This window comes from Phacochoerus africanus, chromosome 12 (assembly GCF_016906955.1).
Source record: "Phacochoerus africanus isolate WHEZ1 chromosome 12, ROS_Pafr_v1, whole genome shotgun sequence".
Taxonomy (NCBI): domain Eukaryota; kingdom Metazoa; phylum Chordata; class Mammalia; order Artiodactyla; family Suidae; genus Phacochoerus; species Phacochoerus africanus.
In genome coordinates, this window is record NC_062555.1 from 32,815,262 (window position 1) to 32,837,790 (window position 22,529).

Consider the following 22,529-nt stretch of genomic DNA (forward strand, 5'->3'; position numbering starts at 1 on the left):
CTGTCTAGCAACCTGGAATCCTTGGGCATTTTAAAGCCCTTACAGTATCCTTGGAGTTCCCGTCATGGCTCAAGGGTTAACAAACCCAACTAGTATCCACGAGGACTTGGGTTTGATTCCTGGCCTCGCTCAGTGGGTTAAGGATCTGGTGTTGCCATAAGCTGTGGTGTAGGTCATAGACGTGGCTCGGATCCCGAGTTGCTGTGGCTGTGGTGAAGGCCGGCAGCTGTAGCTCCGATTCAAACCCTAGCCTGGGAACCTCCATATGCCACGGGTTTGGCCCTAAAGAGACACACATACAAAAATAAAAAAATAAAGTCCTTACAGCATTTAACAGTATATACCTAGATTTATTCTTAAGCATGTGGGAGAATTTTACAGAGATTTGGTGGCCATCCATGGAAGATTATCTTAACTATAATAAAATCTCCCCAAAACAGCAAAAAGAAGGGAGAAAAAAATCTTTTGAGGATTTGAAAAAAAAAAAAAACCCATTTATTATCCTTGTAAGATTGCATAAATGCCATATATTTACTCAATAATCACAAACTTCCAAGGATACAGTTTAAACTCCTGCTGTGATCATGCATGATATTAAATTGTCAGAAAAGGGGATATCAACAGCAAATGTAAGTCAACCTTTGCAGGAGCAAAGTGTGCCCAAGGATCTTCTGAGTTTCTTTATGGAAACCAGCATTTATCCATAACTCATTTCTAATCACCATGTTACAAGTAATGTAATTTACATGTCTAGTCTCTTTGTAGTGAGAACTGAGAAGAAACCCATGATTGAGGCCATTAACAAGTGTTTCTTCTAAATACTGTCAATCGTTTCTTCTTCCCCATTATGTTAATTCAAAAATGAAATATCCAGGAGTATAAAAAACTACAATTTCCTAGGTAAGTATTCAGAGATAGTATATTGTTAAATCTTATTGAAAAGTCTATCTTTAACAAAGACTTTGAAAAACTTATGGTTTCCAAAGGAGATGGGTTGAAGGTGGGGGGATGGGCTGGGGGTTTGGGATGGAAGCACTAGAAAATTGGGTTGTGATGATTGCTGTACAACTATAAATGTAGTAAAATTCATCAGGTTAAAAAAAATCTGCACAAAAGAAAAAATAATGAAAAAATTGAAGATACAATAAGAACACCTGTCCCCCCCCCCAGTCTCCAAAGAATATCCAACAAGTTATTCTATAAAGAAATCACTATACTTTTATACTGATGTCAGTGTGCAGCAGCCCTGCAGTTTCCCAAAGGCTGCCCGAGACTCTAAAAGAAATAAGAAAGGAAGTGAACTCAATCCGAGGCGGGAGGCAGACCTGAACGGGAGGTAAGATTAGAGCCAAGGCACAGAATAATGAGAGCGCAAAATCAAAGTGGTGCTTTAAAAAAATCATACTCTGAAAGGTTTTTGGGGCGAGTGGGTTGGAGAAGAGATGTAAGAAGTTTACTGAGACCACTGCCTCCATTCAGGGGGTCTGATGCTATAAAAGAAGCTCACGGAGATAGAGCATGCCTCCAACCCAGCTCAGTCATAATTGCCATGTTGACTTGCAGTACGTTATTAGCACAAAGAAATAGGTAAAATAATGAGGAACCAAAAAAGTTTGATTTGAAAATTCTCAAATTCTAAAAATGCTGGACAACTGTTGGAGGAAGGGAAAGAAGAAAAGAACAAATAGCTGCCTAAATATGCCTTCTGGACATCGATGCTTCATCAATTCCTTCCCCCATATGACAAGCCAGGATTCTCGCAGGTGTCAAATACCCAGAGTCATGGCCAAAGAACCATGGGTGGATTCAACAGGATGGACTGTCATACTCCTCAGAAACGGATCTTTCAGGTGCTTTGCAGGTTCACATTATGGGACAATTAACAAAGCCCAGAGAGCCATAGCTGCCAAGGGACAGGTACCGTAAGAAAGTCACAAAGCAGAGCCATCTTACCAGGCTTCACATTGACCCAAATTGGCAGCTTCTGCCTCAGGGGGAATAGGAAGGGACTCTGAGAAAGTATTCACTCAAAGACACATATCACTTCTATCCACAGCCCTGGAAGTTGCCAGCAGAGATCTCAACAGAGAGCTACACTCGGGATTTAATCACTAAGCCTGACTTTCAGTCTCCTAAATCAGAAATACGGCGGCTTAATACAGTAATCTTTTCATCCTGACTTAAGGGAAGTAATCCTATTAAGAGTTCAGCATGCCTGGGAATTTACCTGCTTTGCTGTGGGTCAAAGGATTTCAGGCTAGATGGGTAATGCCACAGAATAAAGAGGAGCGTCTTTGCAAAGCCTCATCTCCCACTGCCTAAGATTAATGGGCAGGGGACTGCGGAGTGCCCGGGTAACCTACCTGCCACTCTGGTCTGAGGTCCATGTAACTGATCGCCCCTGGGGATGGGTTCTGTACCATATCCTTATGGCGTGAGGAAAGTCAGTAGCTGTCTGAGCCCCTGTCTTCCTGATCTGTAAGCTCCAAGTGTCAATGTCAAACAGGAGTTCCCCACAGCCAGGAGCCTGGCTGCAGCGAGCATAATAGTCTAACTGCTCCCTCCAACGATCTGCAGGCAGAGCCACAAGTTCATGTACAATCTGATTCCTGAGCTTGGGAGACCTTGTAAATTTTTCAATACCTGGCACAGCAGCAACATCCACCTCCTCAACCTTTAATACAGATAAATCACAGCAGTCCAACACTAGCAAAAAATCCTCACTCCCATGATTCCCTGTGTCACAGCGGTACTTCGAGCTAGAAATCCCAGAAGCCTGTTCCTGGTTGTCATGGTTACCATCTTTACCAGAAGTATCTTTTTCACCTTTACCACAGATTACAAAATCATTATATCCCACTTTAGATGAGAAGGTCCTTGTATTTGTCACAGGAATATGGCAGGGCTCTGGTGTCCTAAATCTGCAGGCTTCGTTTGATGCTGATCGGCAGGTTTCCTCGGGGGAACTACGCTGTTTCTTGAATCTGTTTCCAGACTCAAGGAAAAGCACTATGGTGCCCTCAATGATTTGACTTTCGAAATCCACATCTAAATCCAGGACATAGTGCTTCACAAGTATGTGGCTGGTGTTGGCCATGAGTGGCAGGTCATCTCGGGAAGGGTCCAGCTGTAGGGCCATGGTATTGGTTGCGGCTGGGAAACTTGTTAAAATCTCCGAAGGGGTTTCCTATGAGTCCCAATCTTCTGCAGTCATAAACGGCAGCTTGCCAAAAAACACCTGGTGTCACAAATTATGGTTCCACCACTTTCAGTCCTCTGGTAAAGAAGAAAAACACAATTAGACGAAATTCGAAATAAGACCCTCTGCTCCAGCAGCCACTGTTCCTGAGAGTTGACTGCCTCCTTAAATAATTCCCCAATGGAGTAGGAGCTCAGGGCTAGAAGGCAGGCTAATCTTTTTGACTGACATCAAAGAAAACTGCATTATGGGTTTCTAAAAATATTTCGGTGATCAATGGAATGAAAGGGGCCTCTACAAAACCAGAAGACTCATGCTCTGAACTCCAACAGCCTCGTTTGGAAAAGAGCAATTGTTCGGCAAAAAGTGTAACTGAGCATCACTGTGCCTCTTGTTTTAAGAGATATTAAATGCATCACTTCTAATTTTGTGCATCAAAAGATAAGTGATTGTTTCTCTACTGTGGTTCTGAGCAACAAATGTGAATGAAGGCTAAATGGCCTCATACATTTTAGTCTTTGAGAGTAATAATTTAATACATACAATGTAACTCCAGGGATTAATGTACTTTTCACATTAGGACTGCTCTCATATCAGCACTTCCAGTAAATTACAGGAAAATGAGCCAATTTACCAGGAGTGCATTCTAAGTATTCCTTTGAGATTGTTCATGGAGATTTTTCAAATTTATAGTTAAATACTCAAGGTATATCATTACATCTTAATAGCTGAAAACCCATTAACATTCTGGATAATAGCCTTCTTGTGGCAAACAAAAAGGGCTTCTCATTTGAAAAAAATAAAGTATGCAAATACCTATAAAAGGAAGGAGAGAAATTAAAACATAGAAACAGATGTTGTTAATAAAATGCCCAAGTTCTTCATAAAATGTATTCTTATTTTGTAACAGCAATCTAACTAAAAGAAAAATTATTTGAAATTATTTCACTCCCTGTTGTGTACCTAATTTCTTTTCACGTACGTTTTATTTTTTAACCAAAAGTGGGAAAAAAAGTGGCAGGGTTTCCCCAGAAACAAAAATTCTGACAGAGCAGTTTTATTTAAAATCGTGTTTTTACTTCCAAATATCAAGAGGTATCCTTTTATCAATGACAAAACATTCCTTGCTTGGAGTTCCCATCGTGGCTCAGTGGTTAACGAATCCAACTAGGAACCATGAGGTTGTGGGTTTGATCCCTGGCTTTGCTCAGTGGGTTAAGGATCCCAAGTTGCCGTGAGCCGTGGTGTGGGCTGCAGACGCGGCTAGGATCCCACGTTGGCATAGGCCGGCAGCTACAGCTCTGATCCGACCCCTAGCCTGGGAACCTCCATATGCCGCAGGTGTGGCCACAGAAAAGACAAAAGCAAAAACAAAACAAAAAACCCCAAACCATTCCTTGCTTGACTTTTCTGGTAAAATTGGGCTCACCTCCTTTTTATTGTGTAACTCCTCACTTCATTTCTGACTTTACCTGCCAATATACTAGACTCTTACTTCTCTTCCCTCCAGAATTTCACTCCAACAATCAAACCTACTGAATTTTCATTTTCTACACCTCCACAGGCTATTTCCTCTTCAAAATCTCACTTAGCTTTTGGCTTCCTGCAGCCTCGTACAATCTGGTTTCATTATATTTTTCCAGTCATGGAGGCCACACTCATGGCTCTCTTCTTCGAATCCATGTCCTCAAGCCAAAGGGCCTGCTCCACTCACTGCCCCCTGAAGATGATCTGACACCTTGCCTCCATGCTTTTTGGGCTAAGCAGTGTGCCACTTCTGGAGCGCTCCTAGCCCCCACTGCCCATGTGCACCTGTCAAATTCTATTCTCTCCATAGCCTGAGTACCACTGCCTGCTGAAGTCTTTCCCTGCTCTCTACTCTCCCTCCACCCTCACCAAAGTGTGTGTGATAATATACACTTTAAGAATGATAGGAATTGTGGAATTCCCTGGTGGTGCAGTGGGTTAAAGAGCTGGCATTGTCACTGCTGTGGCACGTGTTTGATTCCTGGCTCAGGAACTTCTGCATGCTTCGAGCACAGCACCTCTCCCCCCCAAAAAAAAGAATAATAGGAACTGAGAGAAGTCAGCGATGTAAAGAAGGTTTGAGACTAATTTATGGAGAATATGGCACTCCCTTTAGTCCTAGAAAAGTCAAAGGGCAAAAAGGGATAAGCCAGAGTATTTCTTTTCTGCATGAGAGTGGTTGAACTTGTCACATAATGAATAATAACCTTCAGTAAAGTTATTGGCTATATCTATGTAATGAGTAACAGTGGGTAATTAAAACTTCACCCTGTTGGTATTTGGGGCTATGATCGTGTTGGGCTCTTAAGAAAGATAACCAACCCCCCCCCCCCAAAACCCAACTTGTTTAGTAAAAAAACCTAATACGCACACACACAAATAAGGAAATTTTGAATCAATTGAGACAAAGGTTAAATTTGTGGCTGTCAAAACTATCAAATTTGGAGTTCTCATTGTGGCTCAGCAGGCTAAGACCCCAACACAGTATCCTCGAGACTGGGTTTGATCTTTGGCCTTGCTCCTTAGGTTAAGGACCTGGCATTGGCAGCCTAGGTCACAAATGTGGCTCAGATCCCTCACTGCTCTGGTGTAGGCTAGCAGCTGTAGCTCTGATTTGAACCCTAGCCAGGAACTTCCATATCCCAAAGGCATGGCCCTAAAAAGAAAAAAAAGAAGGAAAAAGATGTCAAATTTGAAAAGAAATAAATTAGCATTTGTAATAATATAGATATAAGTATATATTGTCTAACCCTAATAGATTCATTTACTTGTGAAAATTAATATGAGAATAAAATATATTCTAAAGATGAATTTTCACCACTTTTGAGCCTGCCCATCCAAGGGAATGAGGCTGCCTTAGAGCCCTGCCCATCCAAGCCTGTTAATGTCACTTTGTCAATCTAACTGGAAATCCTTTGGTCCTCTTCCGTGGATTCTTTTTTTTTTTTTTAACTGAAATAGTTGATGTACAATATATACATGCACCATATAGTGATTCATAATTTGTAAAGCCTATAATCACTGTTTTGCACCATATGTCCTTGTAGCTTATTATATACATCATATTTTATACCTCTTAATCCCCTACCCCTATTTTGTGCCACCCCCTTCCCTCTCCCCATTGGTAACCACTAGACGGCTCTCTGTGAGTATGTTGGTTTTTTGCTATATTCACTAGTTATATTTTTCAGATTCCACATATACAGGATATCATACAGTATTTGTCTTTTCTGTCTGAGTTACTTCACTTAGTACCCTCCAAGTCCAATCCACGTTGTTGCAAATGGAAAAATTTCACTCCTTTTTGTGGACTAGTACTCCATTGCCTCTGTGTGTGTGTGTGTGTGTGTGTGTGTGTGTGTGTGTGTGCGCGCACGCGCGCACAAGCATACATATGGGCATGTATACCACATCTTTATCTGTTCATCTGTTGATGAACACTGAGGCTGCTGCTTTGCAAGTGCTGCTTTGAGGTATAAATAACTTTTCAAATGGGTGTTGTGGTTTTTTGTTTTGTTTTTGATATACACCCAGGCGTGGAATTATTGGGTCATATGGTAGTTCTATTTTTAGTTTTCTGAGAAACTTTTGTAATGTTTCCCACAGAGGCTGCAACAATTTACGTTCCTACCAACATGTACAAGGGTTCCCTTTTCTTCACATCCTCACCAAATTTTTTTCTGTTCTTTTTGATGATACCCATTCTGACAGGTGTGAGGTGGATTCTCACTGTGGTTCTGACTTGCATTTTCCTGATTAGTGATGTTGAGCATATTTTCATGTGCCTGTTGGCCATCTGAATTTAAAATGTTTATTCAGGTTCTCTGCCCATTTTTTAATTGGGTTGTTTTTTTTTTTTGATGTTGAGTTGTATGAGCTGTTTATATATTTTGGATATTAACCCCTTCCTGGTCATATCATTTGCAAGTATTTTCTCCCATTCACTAGGTTGTTTTTTCATTTTTGTCAATGGTTTCCTTGGCTGCACAAAATCTTTTAAGTTTAATTAGGTCCCATTTGTTTATTTCTGCTTTTACTCCCTTTGTTTAGGAGATAGATTCTCCCCCAAAATATTGCTACAATTTATGTCCAAGAGCGTTCCGCCTATGTCTTCCTCTAGGAGTTTTATGGTTTCCAGTCTTACATTTAGGTCTTTAATTCATTTTGAATTTATTTTTGTGTACAGTGATAGAGAATGTTCAAATTTCATTCTTTTACATCTAGCTGTCCACTTTTCCCAGTTCCATTTTTTTGAAGAGACTGTCTTTTCTCCATCACATATTCTTTTATTTTTTGCTTTTTAGGGCTGCACCTGTGGCATATGAAGGTTCTCAGGCTAGGGGTCTAATCAGAGCTACAGCTACCAGCCTATTCCACAGCCACAGCAACGTCAGATTCGAGCTGCATCCGCGACCTACACCACAGCTCATAGCAATGCCAGGATTGAGCAAGGCCAGGGATTGAACCCACGACCTTATGGTTCCTGGTCAGATTTGTTTCCACTGTGCCACAAGAGGAACTCCTATCCATCATATATTCTTGATTCTTTAGTTGACCATTAAATACCTGGGTTTATTTCTGGGCTCTCTATTCTCCATTGACCTACATATCCATTTTTTGTTTTTATCTGGCTGCAGTGGTGAGGGCTCCCAAAATGATGCTGATTAAAAGTGGTGAGAGTGGGTATCACTACCTTGTTCCTAGAGAAAATGCTTTCAGCTACTGACAGTTGAGTATGATGTTACTGTAGGTTTGTCATATGATTTTTATTATGTTGATGTATGTTCCCTCTATGCCTACCTTCTGGAGGGCTATCATAAATAAATGTTCAATTTTATCAAGTTTTTTCTGCATCTACTGAAATGATCATACGGTTTTTATTCCTCAATGTCTTTTTTTTTTTTTTTTTTGTCTTTTTAGGGCTGCACCCGTGGCATATGGAGGTTCCCAGGCTTAGGGGTCTAATCAGAGCTGTAGCTGCCAGCCTACACCACAGCCGCAGTGCCAGATCCTTTACCCACTGAGTGAGGCCAGGGGTTGAACCCACAACCTCATGGTTCCTAGTCAGATTCATTTCTGCTGCACCACGATGGGAATTCTCTTCAATTTCTAAATGTGGTATATCATACTAGCTTGTGTATATTGAAAAATCCTTGCATTCCTGGGATAAATCCCACAATCATTGTATATGATCCTTTTTAATGTATTGCTGAATTTGGTTTGCTAGAATTTTGTTGAGGATTTTTACAGCTACTTTCATCAGTGATATTGGTTTGTAATTTTCTTTTTGTGATATCTTTGTCTGGTTTTGCTATCAGGGTGATGCTAGCCTCATAGAATGTGTTTGGAAGTGTTCCTACCTCTGCAATTTTTTAAAATAATTTGAGACGGATAGGTGTTAATGCTTCTCTAAATTGTCTGGTAGAATTCACCTGTGATGCCATCTGGTCCTGGACATTTATTTGTTGGGAGTTTTAATTATTGATTCAATTTCAGTACTGGTAATTGGTCTGTTCATATTTTCTATTTCTCCCAGGTTCAGTCTTGGCAGAGCATACCTTTCTAAAAATTTGCCTGTTTAGGTTGTCCATTTTATTGGCATATAGTTGTTTGTAGCAGTCTCTATGATCCACTGTATTTCTGTGGTGTCAGTTGTAACTTCTCCTTTTTCATTTCTGATTTTATTGATTTGGGCCCTCTCCTTTTTTTATCTTGATGAGTCTGGTTAAGGCTTATCAACTTTATTTTTTTCAAAGAACTGGCTTTATGTTTCATTGGCTTTCTGTTTTTTTCTTAGTCTCTATTCCATTTCCTTCTGTTCTGAACTTTATGATTTCTTTCCTTCTACTTTGGGTTGTGTTTGTTCTTCTTCCTCCAGTTCCTTTAGGTGCAAGGTTAGGTTGTTTGAGATTTTTCTTGTTTCCCAAGATGAGCTTGGATCACTATAAACTTCCCCCTTAAAACTGATTTTCTCCATCCCACAGGTTTTGGATATTCGTGTTTTCACTTTCACTTATCTCCAGGTATTTTCTGATTTCTTCTTTGATTTCTTTAATGATCTCTCGGTTTTTCAGTAGCATATTCTTTAGCCTCCATGTATCTGTAGTTTTTGCAGTTTCTTTCTTATAGTTGACCTCTAGTCTTACAGCTGACTTCTAGTCTTACAGCATTGTGGTCAGAAAAGATGCTTCATAATGAGATTTCAATTTTCTTAAATTTACTGAGGCTTGTTTTGTGGCCAACCATGTGATCTATCCTGGGGAATGTTCCATGTACACTTGAAAAGAATATATTCTGCTGCTTTCAGATGGAATGCTTTATATACATCAACTGAATCCAGCTGGCATAATGTGTCATCTAAGGACAGTGTTTCCTAATTCATCTTTTGTCTGGATGATTTGTCCATTGATGTCAAGAGAGTGTTAAATTCCTCTACTATTACTGTGTTACAGTCGATTTTTCCTTTTATGTCTTATATATTATTTGTCTTATATATTTAAGTGCTCCTATATTGAATGTATGTACATTCACAATTGTTATATGTTCTTCTTGTATTGATCCCTTGATCATTATGTGTCCCTCTTTGTCTCTTGCAATAGTATTTAAGTCTATTTTGTTTAAGGTATTGCTACTCCAGCTTTCTCTTGATTTCCATTTTCACAGAATACCTTTTTTCATCCCCTCAGTTTCAGTCTGTGTGTGTCTTCAGATCTGAAGTGAGTTTCTTGTAGGCAGCATATATAGGGGTTTTCTTTTTGTATCTAATTCAGCCACTCTAAGGAACATTTAGTCCATTTGATTTAAGGTAATTATTGATATTCTTATTGTCATTTTTTTCATTGTTTGGGGGTTATTTTTATAGATATCTTTTTTCTTCTTTTTTATCTTTTCTTGTGAGATGATTCTGAATGCCTGAAATTCCATCTTACCTCAAGGATCTGTAGTTCTTCAAAACCAGTACCTTCTCCTGAAGACACAAGAATCCTTTTTCACCAAAGCCAATTCTTGCCCCCTGCATCCCAGCTTTGGGAGCCTGAGAGAGCCAAGTAAACAGTACTCTTCTTCCTCATCCAAATTCTGAACATATTAAGAAATAAGACAAGGATATGACAGAAGTAGACCAAAACATCACATTACTGATGAAGGCTAAACTGGAGAATATGAGTTGGTGTGGGAGCCAAAGGTACTTGAAAACTAAATACCCAAATTAGACAGATTTACCCACAGGGTCACAGGTCAATGCTCCCAGGAGAGGAGGTACCCTCCACAGATAAAACTTAGGGCCTAGAGAAGTAAGGAAAACAAACCTCTGTGGTCAGGAATACTGCCCCCAAGCAAAAGGGAGTTGCTGAACTGACCAGAGCACACCCAATTTCTTCTTCACAAATTTACCAAAATAAGTCACCCCACCTCCCTTAAGGGAGAAGAAGTAAAATGATCGGGAATGTTACAGTGATTAAACTCCCTTCACAGGAAAGTAAACAATAGAAATAAGAAAAAATCATTCCCCTCAACATCACGACCTCCCAATAATTTGGAATCTTGTTTCATTTGACAATTTTCTCTTGTCTATATTTGTCCCTCTCCATGTCTCCATCCTATTCCCAATGTTTCACACACCTAAGGCTGCCATCTTTAAAAACAAACACTGCAATATACACATATGTCAAAGTATTATGTTGTATATCTGAAAATAATATGTCAATTATATCTCAATAAAGCTGGAAAGAAAATTAAAATGAGCAAAAGTTACATTTGGTCCTGTAGCCCATTTTAACTAATCTAATTTACTGAATTCACTGAATTTGGAGCTAACAAATGCCTTAGGGCTCACTCCCAATGCTCTAGTTTTACAAATGAAGAAATGAAGCCCAATGAGGTAAAACAATTTGCCCAAGGTCAACTTCTAATGCTTTTCCATTTGCTGATACTTATTCTTGGAATTCTTTTCCTCCAGCTCTCATGACCATTTCCTTCATATTATCCAAGTCATAAATCAAACGCCACCTCCTAAGACTCTTCCATACTACTTTTTTTTTCTTCCCACTCTACTTTTTTTTTTTTTCATCTTCTTTCAGTTGTGTGGACTAAAATCAATTCATAGTGTAATAGCTTTGGGGTGAAAAAGGAAAAATTTTAAGCAAGCCCAGAAGATTCAGAGCACCATCACCTTTGCATGCTTTCTAACCTAAGTTATGAATAATGTGTAAGTCCATTATAACTTGTTGCTTAATACACCTACTTCCTACTTTCCCTGGATTTATGGATGATCTAAATCTCCTTTCTCTGCAAGTACATAACTCTCACTGACATCAATCAGGGTCACAGTCCCACATTTAGGAAAGAAGTGAACTGACTGTGGTTGCAAACATGTATATGTGGCCATCTTGAAAGGCCTCTCTCAGCAAATAGTAACCATATTTCTAAGCAGTTCATTGACTTCAGCACTTTCTGCTATTATTGTGCTCCAATTTAAAATGCCAGCCCATCTCACTAAAGCATTTTTCCATTCTCTGTCATAAGCCATAACATATAAAATTCCCCCCTTTTCAAACCCAATGGTTAGTTTCCAGTGGCTAACCACTGCTGCTTCTAAAATAAGTGTACTATGTGGTGTGTATATTAAATGTTTAAATGATTGTCTTAACAACACCATTAAAATTTTTGAAAGATTTAATATACAACAATATTTTTTCTTAAGAAAGGCTGGGGAGTGGGGGGTGGGTAAGTGGGAGAGGATGAAATACTAAACAGAGCTACACAATGGCAAAGAAACTGCCCTGCCACTTTTAATCACCCAAACAGAAATGGACACATTTACAAATGTGTGAAACAGCCTCCATTCTGGAACTCTCCAAAGAAAATAATTTCATTCTCCTTTCAAGCTACAAAGCCTTCTCTATCACTCTCATGGCCCTTAACTCATCCTGCCTCATTTTATAGTTACCTCCATCTTCCAAAGGTCTATAAAGAACTCAGGACTCATGATTCTCCTCTGTGTTCATGACTGTGTTCAGTAGAATACCCTGTACATAGTAGGTTCTCAATAAATATTTGTGGAATTTGATTATCAGATGGCGTTTGTGATTTCAATGTCTAGTTATTTACAGAACAGGGATTCTGGGTTGCACAGGCTCTAGAAGAAGGTTTTTGCTTAAACATTTTCCTCCAGACAGCTCTCACTTCTTCTCAGGATACACCTGTACCTCTTTCTGCCACAACTCTTTCTTGTAAGCAACTCAGGGGAAAAGGAGAGATTTTCGCATATATGCCTACTACATAGCATTGAGTATACTGGAAATAGCTAAAAATATTTAATTCTAAAGATTACTTATTTGGAGGCAGACAGCTTTCATCTATTCCAAGTGTGTTCTTTCTTTAGGAAACAGTGACTTCTCTTTTTTTTTTCTTTTTTCTTTTTTTGTCTTTTTGCTATTTCTTTGGGCCGCTCTCACGGCATATGGAGGTTCCCAGGCTAGGGGTCGAATTGGAGCTGTAGCCACTGGCCTACGCCAGAGCCACAGCAACGCGGGATCCGAGCCGCATCTGCAACCTACACCACAGGTCACGGCAACGCTGGATCATTAACCCACTGAGCAAGGGCAGGGACCAAACCCGCAACCTCATGGTTCCTAGTCGGATTCGTTAACCTCTGCGCCACGACGGGAACTCCTACAGTGACTTCTCTTAATGACAGCCAGTCATTAGGTTACTGAGATACACTGTTTCTGGGCATAGTTCTTCAGATACTCAAATGCAAACAGTCACAGGAACATAGTTTATTGATGTGAAACGATAATTTCAGAATCAGAAGGAATCTTCGAAGTGCAAAAATATTATGTTTAGAAATGTCACACTAACATATTATTCTATAACATTTCTTTCATTCAATGGTTTGGAAATATAGCCATGTAGATGCAAATAAATCTAGCTTATTTCTTTTAGTGACTATTGAGAGTCTCTATATGAATATTCCACACTTTATCCATATACTTCCCTACTGGTGGATATTTAAGTTCTTTTCAAATTTTCAATACTACAATGTTGTAGTACATCTCCTAGTACACATGTGCAACAGTTTCATGGGTAAAACATTTAGAATTCCATTTTGCTTGATACTAATATAGTCACACGTGCTTTCTTTTGTCACACGTTTGTCTTTTTCAGATATACTTATATGTCTTCTTTATCTCTTTCTTTTGATTTTTAACTGCTCTGGGTTATTTTGCCTTGGCTATGTTTTTAAAGCAACACTGTGCTGCATATATAGTCATTTTTAAATTTTATTTATTTATATTATTATTTTTTATGGCCACACCTGTGGCCATACATGGAAGTTCCCGGGCCAGGGAGTGAATCTAAGCCATAGCTAAGACCTACACTGCAGCTGGGCAATGTTGGATCCTTTTAACCCACTGTACTGGGCCAGGGATCAAACCAGCAACCTGAGCTGCTGTAGTCGAATTCTTAACCCACTGTGCCACAATGGGAACTCCAATACAGAATCATTTTAAATAACTGAAATTAATTTACTTACAGAAACTGTAGGGAGTTGACACCTGGGAGAAAACAGCACTGAAGTTCCCGTTTACGGTTTTTTTATCTGGCAATAGGCCCTAGCTGATGCTATGCAGAGCAGATAAAATTCAGACTGAAATCTGCAGACTTATCAGCTGAAGAATCAGAAGAAAGAGTTCAGAGCTGACTCAGCAGCTAGAAAATAAAGAAGGAAAACTTCAAGAAGGGCAAGAGCCCCATATTCTACATATAAGCTGCCCAATTTTCTAACTGCATGATAGGGGCAAACCAAACAGTCCACTTATGAATAAATGAATTGCACTAAAATGAAATTTCTACTGCTGCCTATTAGAGGGGATATAAAGTTGGAAGTTAGAGGTCAGCCAAGTTAAGTGCCTGCTAAAACAAAACATTAATACTATTCAGAAGAACACCAGGAACCTAGAGTTTCTACAAAATAACACAATATCCAAGATAAAATCCAAAATTATTAGACATAAAAATAAACAAGAAAATATGAACCATATTCAAAGAAAAAGCAATCAAGGGAAGCTGATCAAATATTAGAATTAGCAGATAAAGGTTAACTGGTACAACCACTATGGAAAACCGTATGGAAGTACCATATGATCCAGCAATCCCGCTCCTAGGCATACATTCACATAAAACTTTCACTCAAAAAGATATATGCACCGCTATGTTCATTGCAGCACTATTCACAATAGCCAAGACATGGAAATGACCTAAATGTTCATCAACAGATGAATGAATGAAGACAATATGGTACATGTACACAATGGAATACTACTTGGCCATAAAAAAGAACAAGATAATCCCATTTAGAGCAACATGGACAGAACTAGAGATCTCATACTAAGTAAAGTAAGTCAGAATGAGAAAGACAGATACCCTATGATATCACTTATATGTGGAATCTAAAATACGGTACAGAATAGAAACAGACTCACAGACATGGACAGCAGACTTGTGGCTGCCAAGGGTGGGAGGGAGGGAATGGGATGGACTGAGAATTAGGAGTTAAGAGATGCAAACTGCCACATTTAGAATGAAGAGACAATGAGGTCCTGCTGTACAGCACAGGGAACTATGTTCAATCACTTGTGATGGAACATGATGAAAGATGACACGAGAGAGGGTATGTATAGATGTATGACTGGGTCACTTTGCTGTATAGCAGAAATTTACAGAACAATGTAAATCTACAATAATAAAAATTTTTTTAAAAAGAATTAGCAGACAAGAACTTTAAACAACTAGTACTATTATAATTCAGGACATAAATGCTATAATAAATGAACAAAAAGGAAAACTCAGCAGAGAAATATAAATTACTAAAAAACATAGAAATAAAAAATTCACTAAATGGAGTTTAAGAGCATATATATTAGAGATTACAGAAGAATAAATAAGCATGAAAATATTCATATAGAAATTATACCATCTGAAGAACAGAGAGGAAAAAAAATGTGAAAAAACAAAGAACAGAGTCCCAAGTACCTTTGAGGAAAAAAATTAAAAATCTTAACATGTATATAGTTGAAGTCCAAGGATAGGTGGAAGAGACTGCTGCAGCAAAAAAACAAAAAAAACAAAAAAAAAACAAAAACCAAAAAAACACTTTAATAAGCAGACAACATCAAGCAGAATAAGATTCACATTATCAGGATTCCAGAAGAAAGAGAGAAAGGAGCAGAAAATTTATTTGAAAAAGTAATGGCTGAAAAACTTCCCCAATCCTGTGAAGGAAAGACATCCAGGTATGGGAATCACAGAAACCCAAACAAAATGAAGCAAAAGAAATTCATACCAAGACACATTATTATTAAAATGTCAAGGGAGGGAGTTCCCATTATGCCTCAGTGGTTAACAAACCTGACAAGCATCATGAGGATGCAGGTTCAATATCTGGCCTCGCTCAGTGGGTTAAGGATCTAGTGTTACCATGAGGTGTGGTGTAGCTTGCAGCCTTGGCTTGGATCCCATGTTGCTGTGGCTGTGGTGTAGGCCAGCAGCTATAGCTCCGATATGACCCCTAGCCTGGGAACTTCCAAATGCCATGGGTGCAGTCCTAAAAAGACAAAGACCCCCCCCCCAATATAAAAATAAAATGTCAAGGGAATTCCTGCTGTGGTACAGTGGGTTAAGGAGCTGGTGTTGCCTCTGGCAGCTTGGGTTGCTACTGAGGTACAGGTTCAATCCCTGGCCCAGCACAGTAAGATAAGGATATGGCATTGCAACAGCTGTGGTGTAGATCACAGCTGTGGCTCGGATTTGATCCCTGGCCCAGGAACTTCCATATGTCACAGGTGCAATTAAAATAAAATAAAATGCCAAAAAATTAGAGAGAATCTTAAAAAAGCAGCAAGAGTTTGTAATAATAAAATATTAGAAAGATAAGAAAATAATCCCACTTACAATTGCATCAAAAATTTAAAAAAATAGTTCAGAGTAAATTTAACCAAGGAGGTGAAAAATCTATAAACTGAAAAACTGTAAGACAGTGATGAAAGAAAGTGAAGAGTACACAAACAAATGGAAAGATTTTCCAAGCTCATGAATTGGAATAGTTAATACTGTTAAAATGTTCATACCACCAAAAGCAATCTACAAATTCTATGCAATCCCTATCAAAATTACATTTTTAACTAGAACTATAACAAATAATTCTAAAATTTCTATGGAACCATGGAAGGCCCTGAATAATCAAAGTGATCTTGAGAGAAAAAAAAGAACAAAGCTGGAAGTATCACTTCCCTAATTTCAAACTATACTACAAAGCTATAGTAATCAAAACAGTATGATACTGGCATTAAAACAGAACCATAGATTAATGGAACAGAATAGAGAGCCCAGATACAAACCCATGAGTGTATGATCAATTCATTGGTGTCAAAGAAATCAAGAATATACATCATACATACAACATAAAAGTACTGAAAATACTTTTTAATAAATGATGTTACGAAAACTGGACAGCCACATGTGAAAGAATGAAACTAGACTTACACCATACACAAAAATTAACTCCAAACAGATTAAAAACTTGAATGTAAAGTGAGAAACTATACACTCCTTAAAGAAAACACAGGTGATGAACTCCTTGACATCACTCCTAGTGATATGTTTTTGGGTCTGACCCCAACAAAAGCAAAAATAAACAAATGGGACTACACCAAACTAAAAAGCTCTGTACAGCAAAGGAAACCATCTGCAAAACATACCGAATGGGAGAAGTTATTTGCAAGTCATATATCCAATAAAGGATTACTATCCAAAGTATATAAAGAACTCATCCAGGAGTTCCTGTCTTGGCACAGTGGAAACGAATCTGACTGGGAACCATGAATGACGTTGCAGGTTTGATCCCTGGCCTCTCTTCAGTGGATTAAGGATCTGGCATTGCTGTGAGCTATGGTGTAGGTTACAGGTGTGGCTCGGATCTGGCCTTGCTGTGGCTGTGGCGTAGGCTGGGAGCTCCAACTCCGATTCAACCCCTAGCCTGGGAACCTCCATGTGCCATATGTGTGGCCCTGAAAAACAAAAACAAAAACAAAACAAAAAAAGAACTCATCCAACTCAATAACAAAAAAGTGATTAAAAACTGGACAGAGCATATGAATAGACATCTTTCCAAAGAAGGTATACAGATGGCCAACAGGCACATGAAAAGATGCTCAACATCACATCATCAGGGAAACACAAATCAAAACCATAATGAGACAGCTGCACTGTTTACAATAGCCAAGACATGGAAGAAACCTAAATGACCATCAACAAATGAATGGATAAAGAAGATGTGGTATATATACATAATGGAATATCACTCAAGTCATAAAAGAGAAGGAACTCTTGTCATTTTCCACATGGAAGGACCTTGAGGGTATTATGCTAGGTGAAATAAGTAAGTCAGAGAAGGACCAATACTGTATGATTTCACTTATTTGTAGAATCTAGAAACAAAACAAAAACAAATGAACTAAACTAAAATAAACTAAAGATAAAGAACAGATTGGGAGTTTATTAGTGGGGAAGGGGGTGGGAGATGGATGAAAAAGTCACTGGTTTTGGAGACTTGGCTTTTTGCGATAATCAATTTACAGCTTGGAATGGATTTACAAGGAGATCCTGCTGAGTAGCATCGAGAACTATGTCTAGATACTTATATTGCAACAGAACAAAGGGTGGGAAAAAAATGTATACATGTAAGAGTAACTTGGTTCCCATGCTGTACAGCAGAAAAAAGAAAAATTGAAATTAAAAAAAAAAGGTAAAAAAAAAAAAGAAAAGTATCCGAAAAAAAAAAGAAAACACCAAACTTGATATTGAGGGACATTCTTAAAAATACTTGACCAGTACTCTTCAAACTGTCAAGGCATAAAAACCAAGTAAAACCTGAAAAACTATTACAGATTAGAGGAGACTTGGGGATATGAAGATAGAATGTAATGTGGTACCCTAGATTGGGTCCTAAAACAAGAAGGGATGGGGGAAGGACATTGGTGAAAAAGCTGTAGTTAATAGCATTGTACCAGTGTTACTTTTATAGTTTAACAAATACACCATGATTATGTTTATATTATGTATACCATTAGGGGAAGCTGGGTGATATGCATGTGAGAATTCTATACTATCTTTGCAACTTTTTAAGTAAATCTAAAAGTGTTCTAAAAGAAACCATTTATTTTCAAAGTAGTTAAAATTTTCCAAAATTGGTGAAAAATATAAACCTAAAGAATCTGAACAAACCAAAAAAAGGATAAATGCAAAGGAAACCACACCTAGGCACATCATAGTCAATTTGCTGAAACCGCCCCTCCCCCCCAAAAGAACAAAATGATGTTATATTTAGGGGATTAATAACACAAATGATAACTGGCCTCTCATCAGAATGTCACTCGACTTTTCATCAGAAACAATGAAGGCCCAGAAAACAATGGAACTTTATCTTCTAAGTGAGCAATGTATTAGGGGGACATTTGAGGCACATTTGCCTCAAATCTTATTTTATAATTTGTTAGGGAAGTTCTTATTTTTTTATACATAACAAAACGGCAGCTCATTTCTGGTTAAATAATTCAAAATTCTGGATGAGTGGAGGTTGAACCAACTTCCACTGTATTCAAAATTGGTATTTCCTCTCATTTATTTGTCTTTTAAAAAATTCTATTTCAAAACAAATATATTCTAAAAGGTTAACCGTCCCTCTGAATCATCTAGCGCTTTCCTTCTTCACTATAAATCCTTATGAAGACTGGACAAATTGACATAGCATGGAACAAGTTTTCCACGCAAAGCTGTAAGCAGCTATTAAAAACTTCCAGTCCCTCAGAACTTTTCTTTCAGTTCATTTTCATATCCCCCCAATTTAACAGAAATCATTTGCCCTTAAAGAATTAATAAACTTTTGAAGTTGAAATAATTTTTAAATAGCAGAAACAAGGCAATCAAAGGATCACCATTATCTCTGGTACAATTTTAATCTTTGAGTTTGGGCTATGCTGACATGCCTGCAGTCATTTTATTTGGTCTCCAGCATTTTAACTTTAAGCTTTTCTCCTTTGTTCATTCCTTTGCATTTTTCTTTTACTTCAAGCAAAAATAGTGTTGAAACAACATTAAGCTATATGTTTTAACTGAACAAGTACCAGGATATTCAGAGTTTAAATTCCCTCCGGAACTGTAACTCTTAACAACCTGCCCACACCCTATATAAATATATGCTACAATAGGGTCTTTCATTGCAAAGCTCATACCCAAGAGGCAGTGTCATTTATCACTGAGTAAATAATGCAAGATAACATAATGAAAAGGGAATTTTGCTTTACTCCCTAAACTATAAATAAAAATATGCAGCACTTTGCAGGATTACCACATGTGGCATGATATTAACTTAAACACCAATCTTTAAGCCAAACTGTAAATAAGATAAACGGTGCTCTCTGATCTCAAGTTTTAAATGGTCTCTCTTTTCTTTAAATTTACTGCTTTCATGAAGCATATAAGAGTGACTGCATGTAATTTGTGATCATGTAATGAAAGACCCTATTGTGATATGTATATGCCCCCCCCCCAAAAAATACAACAACTAGAGGTAATGTTGTGGGAACTGTAAAAAGTGCTTGTGATGAAGATCAATGGAGTGAAGCCAAGTAAGAATCACAATCAAAGACCTTTTCCCAGATAAAGAAAGCAATCACTGTCAGCTGTGGCTTGATTTATATATTATAACCAGCCATTCAAGGGGGGGAGGTCTAAAATGCAAACATTGAAAACAAAAACTGATTTTATTCACATCAGTAAATGACTATCCTGGACTAGGCTTCAACATGATGTGCTATGATGGAATTCAGCTTCCCTGATGGCAGCTTATGTTGAATCTGGCTATTCTGATCATGTCTTAGCATCCGATGCCATTCCTCTTTGGTGCCTAATGTGTTTATGCTCACATTATCAAGAGGCACTGGGTTGCAAAGATCATACTGGAAGTGATTTGACTGCATTTTCAAAGAGGAGAAAATGTATCCCTTTGATGGCTGCTTGCTTGTAAAGTAGGGCTTGTTGCAGTTTTCAAAAAAGTGCCACTTAAATGAAATTATACCAGAGTAATCAGAAGAGAATTTCTGGGAGACCTCATTACATTTATAGCAAAAAGATTTCACTCTTCTACTCCTTTTTCAAGAAGCCATACTTACCCCTGGAGGTGGGCCAGGGAAGGCACTGGAAAGGGGTTACCTTCTGAACTTCAACATCTGATTCCTCCTCAGGAGCTGTGTCTGAATCAACACTGACTTACATGTTTCTACGACTACCAACAATTAAAGATTTCATATGACATATCTAAATTTTAAAATTCGAAAACAAACTTTCCGTGTCAGAACTGTTAAAGACACGTCAACAGAACAAGGAATGAATCAATCACAGCTTTGCCTGTTGTAGGTACACCTCTCCTACCAAAGTGACCATGGCCTAGAATTTTTTACCCTTCCCTCTTCACCTGGGCCTTTGTCATCTTGCTCAAGAAAGATTTTGCATCTCTAGACAACCTGTCATCTTCCAGGAGCAAATACCTTGTTGGGTTTTTTTAAGTGCACTTATGAAAAACGTTCTCTTTTTCTTTCTTTCTTTTTTTTTTTGCTTTTTAGGATCACACCCACAGCATATGAAAGTTACTGGTCTAGGGGTTGAACTGGAGCCACAGCTGCCAGCTTACACCACAGCCACAGCAGTGCCAGATCCTTAACCCAATGAGCAGGGCCAGAGATTGAACCTGCACCCTCATGGATACTGGTCAGGTTCATTACCACTGAGCCACAATGGGAACTCTGAAAAACTGAAAACTAGTGAAAATACCTATTAGAGGAGTTTCCATCATGGCACAGTGGAAACGAATCCAACTAGGAACCATGAGATTGCGGGTTCGATCCCTGGCCTTGCTCAGTGGGTTAAGGATCCAGCGTTGCTGTGAGCTGTGGTGTAGGTCACAGAGGTGGCTCAGATCTGGCGTTGCTATAGCATAGGCCGGCAGCAACAGGTCAATTAGACCCCTAGCCTGGGAACTTCCATATGCCACAGGTGCAGCCCTAAAAAAAAAAAAGAAAAAGAAAAAAAAGAAAATACCTATTAGAGAGTATCTACTTAAAAGAGGAAATACTTGATATTTATTGAGTGCTTACTATGTATCTGTCACTCTCCTGCTCTCTTGCAGTTTTTTTTTTTTTTGGTCCTTTTAGGGCCGCACCCGCGGCATATGGAGGTTCCCAGGCTAGGGGGTCTAATCGGAGCTGTAGCTGCCAGCCTACGCCACAGCCACGCCAGATCTTTAACCCACTGAGCAAGGGCAGGGATAGAACTCACAATCTCATGGTTCCTAGTAGGATTCGTTTCCACTGCGCCATGACGGGAACTCCATCTTGCAGTCCTTCTTTATTCTTTCATTTACAGACGAGGAAATTGTGCTCAGAGAGGCTAAGTGCCCAAGATTACCAACATGTGATTTCATTCAGCTGGACTGCAGAGTGCTCTTATTATTCACTCTCTCTATGGCCTCTGCTGCAGGGCAATCCTACAGAGTAACCAGGACATGCCACCTTGTACCAATGCCATTTTGCAAACAAAACAGAGGCTGATCACAGACAACAGCTAAGGTGAGGCAATTCCTGAGGGCTGCGTTCAGGACTGTGAAGGGAGAATAATTAGGTCGGGGAACGGAAGAGCGGGAACAAGCAACAGACACTGCATCCCTGCCGAGCTCTTGTCCCATTCTAATAACCAAGACAGAGTTCAAGGAAAATGAGAAATCGGTAACAGAGTACTTCAACATGTAGGAGTTTTGTGGCACTTTTCAAATTTTGCAATGTTTAATGGACCTAAAACGTCATTTTTTTGCGGGGGGGGGGGGGGGCTTTCCCATCATGGCTCAGCGGTTAGCGAACCTGGCTAGCATTCATGAGGACGAGGGTTCGATACCTGGCCTTGCGCAGTGGGTTAAGGATATGGCATTGCCGTGAGCTGTGGTGTAGGCTGCACATGCAGCTCGGATTCAGCATTGCTGTGGCTGTGGTGTAGGCTGGCAGCTACAGTTCCGACTGGACCCCTAGCCTGGGAACCTCCATATGCCGTGGGTATGGCCCTAAAAAGACAAAAAGACCAAAAAATAAATAAATAAAACTCCATATTTTTATTCTTTTCATACTTTTGATGAATGATTGTTTCTAAATATTACATGTTTAATGAAATAATTTTATCCTAAGTCTATTTTATACCA

General features: G+C 38.9%; 1 protein-coding gene across 6 annotated transcripts in view; it reads right to left on the bottom strand.

The window, feature by feature from the left end:
• AOPEP (aminopeptidase O (putative)) overlaps window positions 1-22,529 on the bottom strand; it is a 395,656-nt gene that overhangs the window by 344,486 nt on the left and 28,641 nt on the right. For all 6 annotated transcript variants that reach the window (XR_007131178.1, XR_007131175.1, XR_007131177.1 and 3 more), the window contains exon 2: window positions 2,364-3,276. Coding sequence is in view for 3 of the 6 variants with exons in the window: in XM_047754794.1 (XP_047610750.1) it covers window positions 2,364-3,139 (776 nt within the window). In the remaining 3 variants the exon portion in view is untranslated. The remainder of the gene's footprint in view (window positions 1-2,363; window positions 3,277-22,529) is intronic.